Here is a 15,227-nt window from a genome sequence, read left to right on the forward strand (position 1 = left end):
GCCATTTAAAAACTGAATAGTTTGTTCCTGCAACCCTAGGAATAGCACATATCCCTTAGTTGATGCAGTATTAACTGATGCCCCAAACATCACAACAGCTGTACACGTAACTTTGGAAGTGTCTTCCCTGGTCATTTACTCAAGATGGTCAGCTTTAGCTACTGGAGACCTCAATTGCAGTAGCCTAACTAAAAAATGTCTCGTCAAGAATCCAAGTTCTTCCCCGAAGATGGAATGAGAAGAAACAGTTAAGAGTTGTTATTTTTCAGGCACTTCAGTTTGTCACTATAAATTTTTTTTTTGGCTGTTTAACGATGAACAGAATTAACAAGAGAGTTAGATGTGGTGGCACAAAACTTTAATTCCAGCACTCAAGAGACAGAGCTAGGCAAATCTCTGAGTCCAGCTCCGTGCATCCCCCCAATAAATAAATAAAACCACAGAAATACAACAGTTTTTATGAACACAGTCAAATCTTCAGTCCTAATGGATTTTGTCTGGAAACAGTAATGTACTGTGCTTTTGCATACAGAGTTGCTCTTTTGTAATTATTTCCAGGCAGTGGTGGTTTGAAGATAGTGCTAGTTTGTGATCAAGTTTTCACCATTCTTTGGCAAAACAGAGTTACAGACAAATTAGATATGCCAAATAAATTTAATACGAATATAATTTATTTATTATTTGGTCAAAGACAGAGCCTTGCTAATGTGGTCTAGACTGGCCTCAAGATCAGGATCTTTGACCTAAGCCTTTTCAGTGCTGGGATTATGGGCATGGTCACCAATCTTAGCTATTTTTCTTTATAAAGCCAGTCATGTTTAGAAGTGGGGAGTGTATATCAATTTTAAGCCAACATATTTTTATTTAAAGAGATGCCTTCTATTCTGAGGTTGTTTTTCCTACTTTTATAATGTTAAATGTTATTTGAGAAAACCAAAATATTTTATAAAAAAATTAAACAATGCTAATAGGTGTTGTTTTTATTTCTTTGAAGTGATTTTACTAGGCAAAACCTAAATAGCCTCATCTTTTTTTGCAAATAAAAATTATTTTAAATTAATTACACTCATTTATATGTTCACATATCTGTGTATCATGTGAACATGCACGTGTCTCAGTGTCCATGTGAAAGTTAGGACATGCGAGTTCCCAGAATGCAACTCTAGTGATCCGTTTTGACAGACTTTTTGCAAAGAAACTGGTTTTGCTGAAAGGTGGTGGTGCACGCCTTTAATCCCAGCACTCGGGAGGCAGAGGCAGGCAGACCTCTGAGTTTGAGGGCAGCCTGGTCTATAACTTGAGTTCTGGGACAGTCAGAGAAGAAAAAAAAAAAAAAAGAAGAAGAAGCTGGTCCTAATACATCAGTTTTTAACCTGGGGCCTGACCTTTGGAACTAGACGCACGCGCATTCAAATCATACCTTCAGCGACCCTGTGTATGTGACCTTAGGCAAACGGCTTCTTAGTGCCTCAGTTTTCTCAACTGTGAACTGCAACTCTGCTGGGAAGATTCAAGTCTAAACACTAGAAATTGATCAAATCATGACTACCTCCTTTCTCCTGAGAAAGTTTCACTTATAATGATCAGAGATTCTCCATTCATCCATCATATGAACACACACACACACACACACACACACACACACACACACACACACACACACAAAATGAGAGACAGACTCCCATATCTGAGTTTCTTCAGCTACAAATCTCTACTTTTTAGGCCTAAAATGAATTGTTATCTAGTATCTCTTCTATTAATTTCTTATAATACCAAAGTGCAATGAGTTTTTATTCAACTTTAATGTATCATTTTGGTATTATTACTATTGTTCTTTTCTTCCTTCTTAAAGCTAATCTTCAACCTCAATTTCTGCAGTCTTCAAGTTTTTTTTTTCTCAAATTGGCTATCTTTTTATTTCACTCAAACTCCCGATTCCCTTCCTCACAAAAGCTATACCCCAACCTTGCTACTACCCAAACAAGGCTGGCCTCCAATAACTCTGCTAGGGTTGAAAGAATGAGCCACATGCTTGGCTAAACTCAGGGCTGTCACTTATACACTAAGAACACCAAAAACCTATCTAAATCTTACCTTAAAAAAAAAAAATCTTCCCATTAAACTCTACACTCTAAATATTTCAGTCTGCATTTGCTTCCTTGTACTTTCTGCCACTTTCAACCAATCCTTCTTTCCCTTGTATCCTCCATCAAGCCTCTCAGCCATGTCTTAACTATGTTCCACTAGGCACTCTAAAATCACCGTGCAATTTCTACCACATAGCTATTGACTCAATCCTCTGCATTGGCCAGGTGATGTCGCCTTTCTGTTTACATTTGTCAATACGCCTGTAGGCCCTCATCAATAAGCCTACAGTTTTTAGGATGCTATAGAGGAGTCCCTGTGAATCCTGGCCTCTACTCTTATTTACTCATTAATTCTCCTGAACATGCTGATCTTGAAAACCACACATGCTCGGTTTTGTTTCTGTGCATTTGCATATACTGTGCATGATCTATTGATAACATCTCTATCATTCCCCTCCAAATAAGAACTCCATCTCCCCCACACCAAAGCTTTTATGTAAAGTTTACTTCTTTCTCAAGGGAAAATAAAAATCTGCACTGAACTGTCTGCTTTAGATACTCTCTTCAAAGTTTCACTTTGATTTTTGTATTTCCATGTTATGAAACAAAATGTTTTATGGTTCCTAACAGATAAAATGATAAAGCTAGTACCCTAGCGGTTTATACTGGAATGTCCTTTATGAACAAGAAGTCCTCACTAATACTACCTTCTTGCTCTAAACATTTAAGTAATAATAGATATACTGAAGTCTCTTAAGCTCTAAGTAAAATGCAACCTGTAAACTGGGTGAACAAAATGTAACCAGCTATTTGGGTATCTGAGACAGGAAGACTCAAGGAAAGTTTGAGATAAACAGCCAGAAACCCACACCCCCCTTTAAAGGTACATTGTATTACTTCAGATACAAGCTACCAAATTTTACACACACACACACACACACACACACACACACACACACACACACACACACACACAGAAAGAGAGAGAGAGAGAGAGAGTGGGGGGAGAGAGAGGAGAAAGGAGTGAAAGGAGAGGGAGAGGTTACTTTTATCTGTACACTGTGTAAGATACTAATCAGAAACAAAATCTAGGTCACAATCTGGGGACAGAATTCTTTGGAGGTTATTACACAAACTGTGTCAAATTATCTCAGTTTTCAAAGCATACTTAAGGACACCCTAAACTCAGAAGCTAAGCAAGTTTATTACAACCGACTGATAAACAGCCTTCCATTTTTGTTCCTGGAGGTATATACTTTTGTTTTGTCCTATAGGGATTACCCACAACAAATCAATGAGGCTGTTTCAATTCTTTCTTTATCCTGATCTTCAGTAAGTATACACCATACTCATTTCCTCCTAGTGCTAGGGATTATACCTAGGGCCCAGTCATGACTATTCAAGACTACTTTCAACGAGCTATTATATCCTCAACCCTGTATGTATTTTCTAATTCCTACCATTTCATGTGACTATATAGCCTCAAAATAAATCTGAAATTCCCCAACAGAGCCATACTAAAAAGAATTCATTAGCCCCAGAGACACCATATTTTTAAGGATAAAGTCTTGCTACTCTATGATTATTTCTAACATTTCTCAAATATTTTGAGGAGCTCTATGAGGGAAAAATTAAAAACAAAGTCATAACCAAAATATTAATTTCATGTTTCCTAGTGATTTTCCAGAAGCTAAACCTAATGATTTATGGCTTATGTATTTTTGCTTTTAAGTGAATTTTAGCAATATTGTAGAAAGGGAGGGGGGAAAATCATAAAAAAATGACCCAATATGGTCCAAATTTGCTTTGATTTTATGGCACTATGTGATTCATCAGCCTCAGTAGTTTTAAAGTGCAGGATGAAACATACCTACCGCTTTCATCACACTGAGATGTGTGGTGATTAATAAGCTAATGCCTGCAATACAGTCTAAAGCTCTAATTCAGAGAGACTGTATAAACACAAAACACTCAACAAATCTGTAAAGGGTAACTTCCAAATGCGTAAAGGTTTAAAGGTTGTCTGTGATTGTAAGTTGATGAAACAGTCAGTACTGCACTGACTGGTTCTTCCTATCAATATCTCAGAAGGGGTGAGATAAACTTTATCTAACCATGGTGCAGATAATTATAAGCTGTGACATACACTATGAAAACAAAGTACAGAGTTCCACATGAGAATAAAGTGAGGGGTGGGTCCTTTTACTTATCTCTTAATCTTAATACTTTTCTTACATTGTCATACTTTTATACACGAGGACACCAAGACTGTAAGTTTTTAAGTTAATTAACTTTTCTAAGCTCACACAATTTCCAAGTGGGAGAGCCAGACACACGCCTATTATCAAGACTGTTCTGTCCACTCTGACTGGATTCTGCTACTATCAGAACCCGATTCCTTCACTGCTGGCATGACTTGGCTCATTCTCCCCTGTTCAATGAAACCTATCATGACCACCCTACTTAGTAGGTCAAATTGTGTCCTTTGCTCTCCTGGACCCTCTTCAACTTATTCTGAAATATCTATCACTTTCTAACATTATATTTTATTTGTTATACATATTAACAGTGATCCTCTGCTAGATGCTAAGTTCTGGGAACAAGTTAGGTACCTTCATTTATTTTGCTCATGAGCCTCCCTTCACCACCAAAATCAACCCTACAATAGTGAACAGTGCATATGCAGTGGACACATTCCCACTTTTCCTCTTTAGCTGTCCAGAAGAAATTGTTTAAATGTTGTTTTATTTATAGTTCCCCAAGGAAACAAAAGAGGCCCTATATCTGAGCCAACTTACACTTAAATATTTTAATTTACTCTGACATTTTATTATAAAGAAGCAGAGACTAGAATTATGGGTATTATTAAAAAAAAAAAAAACCTAACCAAAATGAAAAAAAGTAAAGCTGACTGTGAAATGAGAAGGATTCGGATACTGACCAGTGACAAAAGTGCCTGCCATGTTCTATGCATCTAGAAGCTGAATGTGTGCCAGATGGAGCATAAGATGGAACATAAGATTCGGAGTACAGCTTGAGCATACCATGTGAAATGAGTAATCTATTTTGAAATATTTTTCTTAGATTTTACTAGCTGAGCATTCCTAACCTGAAAGTCAGACATCCTAAAATGCTTCAAAAATCTGAAACTTTTGACCATTTATGCCAGTACTCAAGAAAGTTGTGCATTTCAGAGTGCAAATTTTCACATTAGGGATGTTCAATCTGTACTCTAAAGGAATGGTTGCAGATTCCAAGAAACATTCCCTCTCTTAAAGAAACAGTGCAATGATAATAGTTATCAAATTTTATTATTCTTTAAAATTTTATTATTCATTGTGTACATGTGTATGAATGTGCTTGCACTCACACAGTACCCATGGAAGCCAGAAAAGGATGTCAGATCCCCTGGAGCTGGAGTTTCAGGTAGTTGTTAGCCACACAATGTGGGTGCTTGGAACAAAACCCATGTCTTAAATCCAGCCCAAGAGTTGCCAAATTTTAATTTTTGATATTGGGATACTAACAAAATACAATGATCACCACTATAATGTCAACAAACACTTAAAAAGTCAGTTTCAATAAAAAGGTAGTTTCTTTCAATGAATACATTTAATTTGTAAGTCTTTTATTACAGAAAAAAATGCACATGAATTTCAGATCTTACTTTTCTGTGATAAAGTACTATTGACAAAAGCAGCTAAAGGGGAGAAAGTTAATTCTGGCCCACAGTTCAAGGGACAGTACATCCATCATGGTGGTAAATCAAGATGGTAAGAGCTTAAAGCAACTGGTTACACTGCATTCATTCACAATCAGCAAGCAGAGAGGTAAACACACTGGTGCTTAGTTCCCTGCTGTGTTCAACAGCCCAAGACCCTGCCTAGGGAGTGGTCTCACTTGCAAGTACATGGGTGCTCCAGGATCAATTAACACAACCAAGGCGACCCCTCACAGGCATGCCCAGAGACCCATCTCCCAAATGAGTTTAGATTCTGTTAAGCTGACAACACTAATCCTCACAAGATCTAAGTGTGAAAACACGAAAGTCTGACACTAAAATAAAAAATTCTAAATGAGGTGTGGTAACAATCCCAGCACTTAGTAGGCTAAATCGAAGACTGCTATTCATCTGAGGCCAGCCCAGGCTTCATAGTAGGACTATTTCAAAACACTGAATAAATGAAATCATTGAATTAAAAACTATTAGTAAAATGATATTCAAAGTGGAAGCCACCCTAAAGAGTAGAAGAAGGTATCTTTAAAACTCCAATATGTTATGCAGAAAATAGAGTAAAATTGAGCAAAAAAAAAAACAAAAACCAAAAAAAAACCAAAACAAAAAAAAAAACACAGAAAAAGAATACATATATCAAAAAATAAGTCAAACTATTACTAACAATAATACAAATAATTGGAATATGTGAATGAAACTGGAATTAAAGTACCATTCCATCTTCCTTAGAATGGCAGAAACCAGTAAGTCTAAAGTATTAATAAGGTAGAAAAACCTATCGCATCTATTACTGGCACAACCACTCCAGACAAAAAACTGGCAGTTATCTACTAAAGAGAAGCTCATACTCTGGGGTCTAGTAATCTATGACTAGATTTATGGATGAGGGTAATCTTTCTTACTGATGGCCTTCAGGTACAATGAATGAGGCACCACTAACCCAAAAGCTAGGTAGAAGAAGGTACTTTCTTTCCCTGTAGGAAGATAATGCTGTGGTGGTGCTAGACTTGGTGAGATCAGTAGTTCAAGGCCAGCAGAGGATACACAACGAGTCCCTGACACTACACCTCTCCAATCAAACCAAAAAGATAATGCTGCTCCAAGTCCCATGAGTTTTAACTGCTCTACTGGACATTCACTGGGAGAAGAGGGAGGAAAAACAAGACCAACTCCAAGTTCATATATTTTGAAAAATGAACTCACTGCCTAGTTATATTAACACAGATAATAACAAATAATTTATCTTGTGTGAAAAGGGAATTGTATTCTGTCTTGCTCAAACTTTAAGGGGAGTATAATAGTTCGAATGTAACTGGCCCCCATAAACTCACAGGCAATGACACTACTGGGAGGTGTGGCTTTGTTGGAGTAGGTATGGCCTTGTCAGAGGAAGTGTGTCACTGTGGAGGCGGGCTCTGGGATCTCATATATGCTTAAGCCATGCCCAGTATTAGTTCACTTCCTGTTGTCTACAGATCAAGATGTAAATATCTCAGCTCTTTCTCCAGCACCAAGTATGCCTGCCTGCCATCATGTCCCACCACGATGAAAATGGACTGAACCTCTCGACTATAAGCTCCCTCATGCTGGGGGATGGTCTTTCTGTATGCTGTGAATGTGTGTTGCTACCATGGGTTAATAAAGAAGCTGTCTTGGCCTATGGCAAGACAGGTTATAGCCAGGTGGGAAATCCAAGCAAAGATACAGGGAGAAGAAAGGTGGAGTTGGGGAAGGTGCTGCCTGTCGCTGGGGAAGCAAGACGTAATGGAACATGTGTAAAGCCACAAAAACCTGGCCACACATAGATTAATAGAAATGGCTTAATTAAAGATAAAAGAGCTAGTTAGCAATAATCCTGAGCCACAGACCAGTTTGTAATTAACATAAGCCCCTGTGTGTTTACTTGGAACCGAGCAGCTGCAGGACACAGGAAAACTTCCGGCTACACCCCCAATTAAATGTTTTCCTTTATAAGAGTTGCCATGGTCATGGTGTCTCTCCACAGCAATTGAAACCCTCAGGCAGAGAAAATCACTTGTCATCAACAGTGCTGCTTTTCGTGTCTGAAGGCAATTCAGTAGACCAATCAGAATGGACAGTGATGCTCCCCTCTGGTGTGGAGTACCTGAATCCAGCAATCTTTTTTAGACTCTAATGTGGATGCTGCAACCCCATTAACCTTCTGCATCTGAACCAGTGGGAGAGGGCCCGAGGCACTGAACACCTAACAAAGTTTTGATACTGTCGATATGAGCAAAACCTGAGTGTAGCTGTTCTAGTATTGATCTGTGAAATATGCATTTTTAATTATTTTGGTATTTTACTAAGAGCAGTTTAAAAAAAAATCTGTTCAAGAATTTTTTTTTTTTTTTTTTTTTTAATAAAAAGAGGATATAGGGCCAAGAACCAACAGTTGGAGACGTATTGAGTACACACTTAAATACACATATGGGAAGACATACTGGTAGTGGTGGTGTTCGCCTCTAATCCCAGCACTGGGGAGGCTGTGGTTGAGGATCTCAAGTTTAAGGCCTATTTAAGGTCTCCCTGTCTTAAAAAACAAAGACAGGGAGACCTTTTCAGAAACCTGTTGCTAAGCTATTTTCTTGTGCAAATGCCAGAGCATATACACAGAAAGACACCAAGGACATCACTATGCAATATAATTTTGAGACTGCTATTGTACACATAGTTGGCTATAGAACTATTTGCATAAGATAGCAATGAAAACAAAACAAATATGGAAAAATATGGATGAATCTTGGCCAAACTGAGAAAATAAGTTACAGAAAGATATAAACATCATGCTTAAATAACTTAAGATCATCAAAATTAAATATATATATATTTAAGTATAAGATATAATGCTCAGGGATCTGGATGCTGTTTACATGATGACAGCAAGAAGGTGTGACAATTTAAGGTTAATGACTGGAGTAGGAGAAAGGCAGTAAGACTTGGGAAAATTTACAATATATAGGGAAAGTGTCCTTTTGATTTGCAGTTGCGTTTCTTCAACTAGATGAAAGGCACATGGATCCTCACTACATTTTATGCCACCACACTGATACTGCTATATTGTCACCTTACGAAGACTAAAGAAAAACTGCTGGGTATAGACATGGTACGGAAGGCTGCTTCAACACCAAGGATTGAGGACAAATCAAAAAATTTGGGTTCAAGTCTCAGTTCTTATTGTCTAACTTTAGGCAATTTAAGTAATTCATTTCTCTGATCTTAATCTGTAAAAGCCAGAAAGTCATTTTTCCAGCTCACAAGTCTGGGACAGACAAGGCAATGTATATGAGAGATCCCTAACAGGGTAGGAAAAGAAGATGTTATTTTGAGAATTACAAGGAAAACTGAAGTTAGTGTAGAAGTGAAATCTACCGGTAAATAAATCGATGAAATTAATAAACCCTAAATTTCCTTGTCAATACTTGTTAGAATACCAATACAAACACAGACACAAAAGTTTGTCAATTAGTACTCTTCTCTTAAAAACTCAGCAGGTGGAACATTTTTAAACTAAAAGAAATTTAGATTTCTTTTTATGTGTATGAATGTTTTGTCTGCATGCATGTATATGCACCAGGCCTGGTGTCCATGGAGATCAGAAGAGGGTGACAGATTGCCTGGAACGGGGGTTAGCCATGGTTATAAGCCACCATGTGGGTCCTGGGAAGGGAACACAGGTCCTCTACAAGAGCAACAAGTGCTCCTCCTAAGCAGGTGGCACATTTCATTAGTTTTATATTACTAATGTAGAAACTGACTCAGACTAGAACAGCATGCCTGGAGTTGTAGACCAATTTGGTGACAGAATAGGACACTAAATGCTTCATTCTACTGGGTTTATTAAGCCACTAAAAACATTATCTTATCCTAGTACTTTATGGTGATTGTATGTGTTGGGGGTGGAGGAGACTGTGCTTTTTCAGTTGTCCTTTTATTCACATACAAAATGGGTGATGGTACTTAGGGAAACAAGCCACATAGCAACCAGGGTATTGTACACCAAGAGACAAATTTAAAGCTGCCTAGCTTGCTGAAAATCTAATCCTATCCTTGCCAATTAACCTTATTAATACTAGACTAGGAGAAAAGAGAGGTCAAAATATGGGTGAGGGTGCTACTTCTTCCCTCCTAGATTTGAAATAGTAACGAAGGCACAAGAGAGATTTTCAACTTCCAACACGATTGCCTTCACCGTTTTCCTTTTGTAATGCCCTTCATCCAAAAGAAAATTCAGTAACAAGCACGGACACGGACAATAGTGGTGATGTTCAAAATACTGCATTGGCTATGAGGAGGTATGTTACCCAGCTGAATTCATGCGCCAAATGTATGGACACAAATTCTCCTCAAAATAAATTTTCATTAATCGAAAATCTCCGTTAATGTAAGCAAATGAATGTCATCACAAACGGCACCTGATGTTCTACTCAAGACTCAGTAGGTAGTTTCAAATGCTGGCCCAAATGTCCAAAATTCTTTTTACACACTGAAGGCTTGAAAATGTAAATGAATTATCTTAGGGATCAAGCACTACATACTGCATAAAGAATACCTTTCATAAACTCCTAGGCAAAATTTAAAGGTCACCCTTTCCGCACCCCGTTATCCTAATCTTTTCTTACCGAATCGGCTTCATGTTGCCTTAAATCAGAGCACCGTTGATGGAACTCAGTGTTCTGCTTTTGACAGAAATCTCACCTCGACTAAGGCTCTGAACGTTTTCGTTTTTTTAAAACAAGAAGCCGAGGTTAAACTCTCCGGACGTCCTCCACACACGCACTACGGTCTAATTTGACACAACTTTTTAGGTTCAGTATTTAACACAATTTCAAACAGGACTCTCCAACTTTCAATTCAAAACCCAACCTCCTCGAGTTCCCAATCACGGAGGATGGAAGTTCAAGCCATCGAAAGCAGCTCCCGCGACAGGCGGAGCGGGATAGCCCGCTCCAGCTCCCGACAGACTCCATTTGAAATCGAGGCTGCCTGGACCCGGACACTCACCGAGCCGAGCGCTAAGGGCCCCCCGAGTGGCCCAGATCCAGGGAGGGGAGCTGCGCCCGACCCCATCTTGCGGTCCTCCCTGCGGGAGAGGAGGCCCGGGACGCGCCGGTCTCCGCTCGGCAGCCCCTCTCCGGAGCCTCCCGGCCTGATCCCCCGGCGCAGAGCGGCGACTCCCCCGGTGGCCCAGCAAGCAACCCGGGCCCCACGCACCTGCAGCTGGGCGGCCGCGGCCGCCGACGCGCTGTCCTCCGCGGGGCGCCGCCCGCCTGCCCGCCGACTCTGCGCGCGCGGCCCGGCCCGGCCAAGCCCAGCCCGGCCCGGCCCGGCGTGGACGCGAACGAGCGCTGCGGTGGCCGGGCGCGCTTCGTGGGGGGGCCCCCCTTCCACGCACGTTCGCGTTCTGCTGACTAACGGCCCCGGCGCGAGGGGCGGCCGCCGCCGCCGGGGCTCTCCGGCCTGAGGTCCCGCGCGGCCGTGGTCGCCGTCCGCAAGCGCAGGGCCGCCGGTGGCTTCTCCGCAGCCCGCCTCCCTCGGCGCCTCCTGAGCCCGCCAGGCGGCGGAGCGCGCGGCCGCGGCGGGCGGGCGGAGGCGGGGGTGGGGTGGGGGGTGGGGGGCGGGCGAGCGGCGCGCGCGGCCCCGGCTGGAGCTGGTCACTGACTAGAGGAGGGCGCCGAGGCTGACCCGGGCTCCGGGCTGCAGGCGGGCGGGCGGGCAGGGGACCGGCCTCGCCCACCTTCCACCAATCACAAACCGCGCAGCGGAGTCGCTACGCTACCGAGCCGGGGACAGGCTGGGAACGTTCGGCAGGAGGCGGGGACTGCGGAAAAGAAGAGCCAATAGGAACGGGGGAGTCCCCGCCCCTCCGCTGTGATGGACAGCCGCGTTCGGGCCAATGGGGGGAATTCTAGATTCGAAGAAAGCCGGACTTGCTCCCCAGGTCTGAGGAAGGCTTTTTCCGCGAAAGGGGTGGTCGGAGATGCGCGGTGCCGTGCGGCGGAGCGTGACCTCCGTGATGAGTCACGTGGGCCGACCCGGGGGGGGTGGGGGGTGGGGGGGTGGGGGGTGGGGGGTGGGACGGAAAGAGTAGAACTTCTTCCGGGTCTCTGTGGAGAGTCTCAACCTGGGGCGGGAGTTTCTTTCCGCTTCCCTGTAACATTAAAGGCTGCACCGACTTAAGGTGCTTGTGAGTTTGTGATGAGTTCCCAGAAAGGCAACGTGGCTCGGTCCAGGCCTCAGAAGCACCAGAATACGTTCACCTTCAAAAATGACAAGTTCGATAAGAGTGTTCAGACCAAGGTAGGCTCCTGCCTGTTGTACTGACTGCGATTCCAGGAAAAAGTGATTGGAAGGGGAGAGAGGAAGTGAGAGAAGTTGGCCAGGGTGAGCGTGGATTGCAGCCCAGTTAGTCTTGGCTGCATTGCAACCCTGTCTAAAACATTTTTCCCACGCCCTTTCTTTGACTTGGCTCGGTTCCGTGAATGCATCCTATGGTCAGCACATTTCGCTAGTAGCGCCAAGATTGGACAGGGCAGCCTTCATCCAACCTAAGGTACCGATGGGGCAGTGGAGCCCTTGGATGCTCCCGTCTGGATCACGCCCCTGCAGCAGGAAACTGAAGATTAGTACACGAGTGTCTCTTTGCAGTTCTTCTCTATGTCTGCGCAGCGATTGTTTTTCGAAAACTCCAAGCCCATAGGTTTGTAGGGAGTACGATCTTAGCATCACTGTCCTCACCAACAAAACGTTACTTCAGGTTTTGTTGAGGTTGTAAGCGCAAACTGTTTGGCTTCTGTCAAAATGGTTGCTTGCTGTTTATACAGTTATTTAATTTAGTAGGATTTGTGTAAACTGGAAGAAAATTCAGACGGTTGAGGTAACGAGGTATGCATGACTAGTGATTTTCTGTGGATAGATATCCCCTTCCCCATAACAGTATGGAGAACAGATAATCGGCTTTAGTCATTCTGGAGGCCAGCTTTACATGAGATAAAGTTAATATTTACATAAACAAGAGTTGATGTAATTTCCTGAGTTTGTTTCTTGAAGTAATTTAATAATTTCTGTGACATTAGCCTCAAATGAGAAATCTGGTAGTATTATTTTGAAGCTAACAAAGGAGTAAGTAGTCTGGGACATAGCAGGTGGTCGGCAGGTGATAATTTTAAAACGTTAAGAAAGCAATCTATTTATAGTCACTTGTACTCTCTTTTTCCCTTTCTTTGATTGTCACATGTTTAATAAACACCTTTCATGTGCAGGGCTCTATACCCATGGGGGTGGGGGGGGGTCAGTGCTCAGAAACATTGATTCTATCTTTATGGAGCTTGTAGTTCTCTGAGTGATACGGACAGTAATTAATCAGATCGACCTGTAATTACTGATTTCAGTAGAAGTTGCTAAGGGGAAAGGCAGGCAGTTCAGTAAAGAAGAGTAAAGAAGGGTATTTCAAGTTAGGCCTTCAGAGCACATGCTAGGTTAGCAGGCACTGGGTCCATTAACCTGCCGCCCGCTTTCCCTGTGTTCTAGAAGAACTTAGGGAGTAGAAGTTGGTAAAGAAAAGTGGATCAATCCACAATTTGGCCCAAACAGCAGTGGGGGTAGTAGAGTATAATTTCCTCCCACTGTCCCTGTAGCATCTTAAAATCTGTAGAGAGCTTTGAAAGGAAGACTAGACCTGATTTAAATAGAATTGTGAGACACACTAATTAGTTCTTTCCCAAGAGGAAGAAAACTGGGACCCCAGGTTAAACAGTTTTTAAATTCAAGACTGGTCAGACGAAATGGAGTGTTAGGGAACCTTCCCCCTACTCCCACACTGCCTCCACTTGTTTTTAACCTTTTGTGACAGTCAGGCTGGACTTGAACTTGCAGCAATCTTCCTACCTCAGTCTTCTGAGGTGTGTACCACCATGCCTAGCCATGCTAGACATTTTATTAGGATGTGTATCTAGATAAAGTGTCTGCTCTCATATTTGAATATATTGTAGAACAGGAAAGGAGCTTGCTCAAGTCTTCCAAATGGCCAACAGGTCAGCGTACCAAAGACCTTTCAGCTTAATATGAGGATTATCTAACAGTAAAGTAGTGCATACCAGGCTTTGTGACCTCCCATTTTCTGAGGCCCGTTTTTATGGTCACTGATCAGCCATGCCATCAGGCCACTTACAGGTTTGAAAAAGGCAGTGAGCAAAAGAGATTTAAATCTCATTAAATTGAGATTCGTTGCATTGTTGATTCTGTCTGGACAGCTTCGCTTCCTTTACTGGAGAGGAGATGGTGTGTAATGAAAATAACACTGGTAATGTGGAACGTCATCTTCTGGGAGCGACCTGGCCAGTGACCTCCTGTACCCTTGGCACCTGTGATTACCTGTGAGACACATGCACAGGTTTGGGCCCATTAATGGTCTGTCATGGAGTGGGGAGGGACTTAGGAGGCATCACCTCTTCCTGAGTGTATGTAAGCTATCCTTGCTCTTGTAAATAGCCCATGTTTTTGTGAGATGATAATTAAAATTGAACTCACTGGTTCACTGAGCTCGACCCAGGAAGAATTGTTTCTTTGGCCTGTTGTTTCTTCATCTCCCCAAAAGTTCATGTAACTGGTTTAGCAGAAGAGAGGCCTCACATTAGTTCTGTCATTTTTACTCTATAATGCGGGGTTAGTACTATGTCTGCTCTTAACATTCCTGTCAAGATGGTTGTGCGGATCATTAAAAAAGTTGTTCTTAAGAAATAGAGATACAAATTAAGCATGGTGGCTTTCCTAAAGGACTGTGGCTTTCCTAAAGGACTGTGGCTTTCCTAAAGGACTATGGCTTTCCTAAAGGGTGCTGGCTTTTCTGGAGGGCGCTGGCTTTTCTGGAGGGTGCTGTGATGTATGAGAAGACAAGAAACGGATGAGTAGAGAGTTCCAGAGTCCATTACAGGGCACAAAGGGCTGCATAGGTTTTTGTTTGTTTTTTTGTTTTCTCTCCTTTAATTAAGAGAGTGGAATGAATGTGGATCAATGAGTGAATGGAACTCTTGAGCATAGCTGTGCAAACTAGACACCATGATTTCTGAAATGATGGTAGGAAGTGGTTGTGAAGGACTGTTAATGCCACTGGGCGGAGTGGTAACAGGCCTTTAATCCCAGCACTTGTGTGTGGCAGAGGCAGTGGGATCTCTGAATTTGAGGCCATTTCTTGAGAACATTGAGTTCTTCACAGTTATTTACTGTGTGTATAAACAAACAAACAAACAAAAACCTGAAGCTAGTAGTGGTATGTACCTATTATCCCAGCACTCTGGAGGCTGAGGCAAGAGGACTGTGAGTTTAAGGCCAACCTGAACTACATAATGAGACCACTGTTAGTGTCTTGTATCAAACATTGTGCTAGA

The 15,227-nt window shown here is 42.0% G+C and overlaps 2 protein-coding genes across 2 annotated transcripts in view; one reads left to right on the forward strand and one right to left on the reverse strand.

The window, feature by feature from the left end:
- Positions 1–11,152, reverse strand: part of Abhd17b (abhydrolase domain containing 17B, depalmitoylase) — a 34,152-nt gene extending 23,000 nt beyond the window's left edge. The window contains exon 1 of the mRNA XM_059259745.1: positions 11,056–11,152. The gene's annotated coding sequence lies outside the window, so the exon portion shown is untranslated. The remainder of the gene's footprint in view (positions 1–11,055) is intronic.
- A 777-nt stretch (positions 11,153–11,929) lies between these two features.
- Positions 11,930–15,227, forward strand: part of C1H9orf85 (chromosome 1 C9orf85 homolog) — a 53,996-nt gene continuing 50,698 nt past the window's right edge. The window contains exon 1 of the mRNA XM_059247617.1: positions 11,930–12,141. Coding sequence (XP_059103600.1) covers positions 12,040–12,141 — 102 coding nt within the window. The 5' untranslated portion in view covers positions 11,930–12,039. The remainder of the gene's footprint in view (positions 12,142–15,227) is intronic.

The sequence above is a fragment of the Peromyscus eremicus genome, chromosome 1 (assembly GCF_949786415.1).
Source record: "Peromyscus eremicus chromosome 1, PerEre_H2_v1, whole genome shotgun sequence".
NCBI classification, from domain to species: Eukaryota; Metazoa; Chordata; class Mammalia; order Rodentia; family Cricetidae; genus Peromyscus; species Peromyscus eremicus.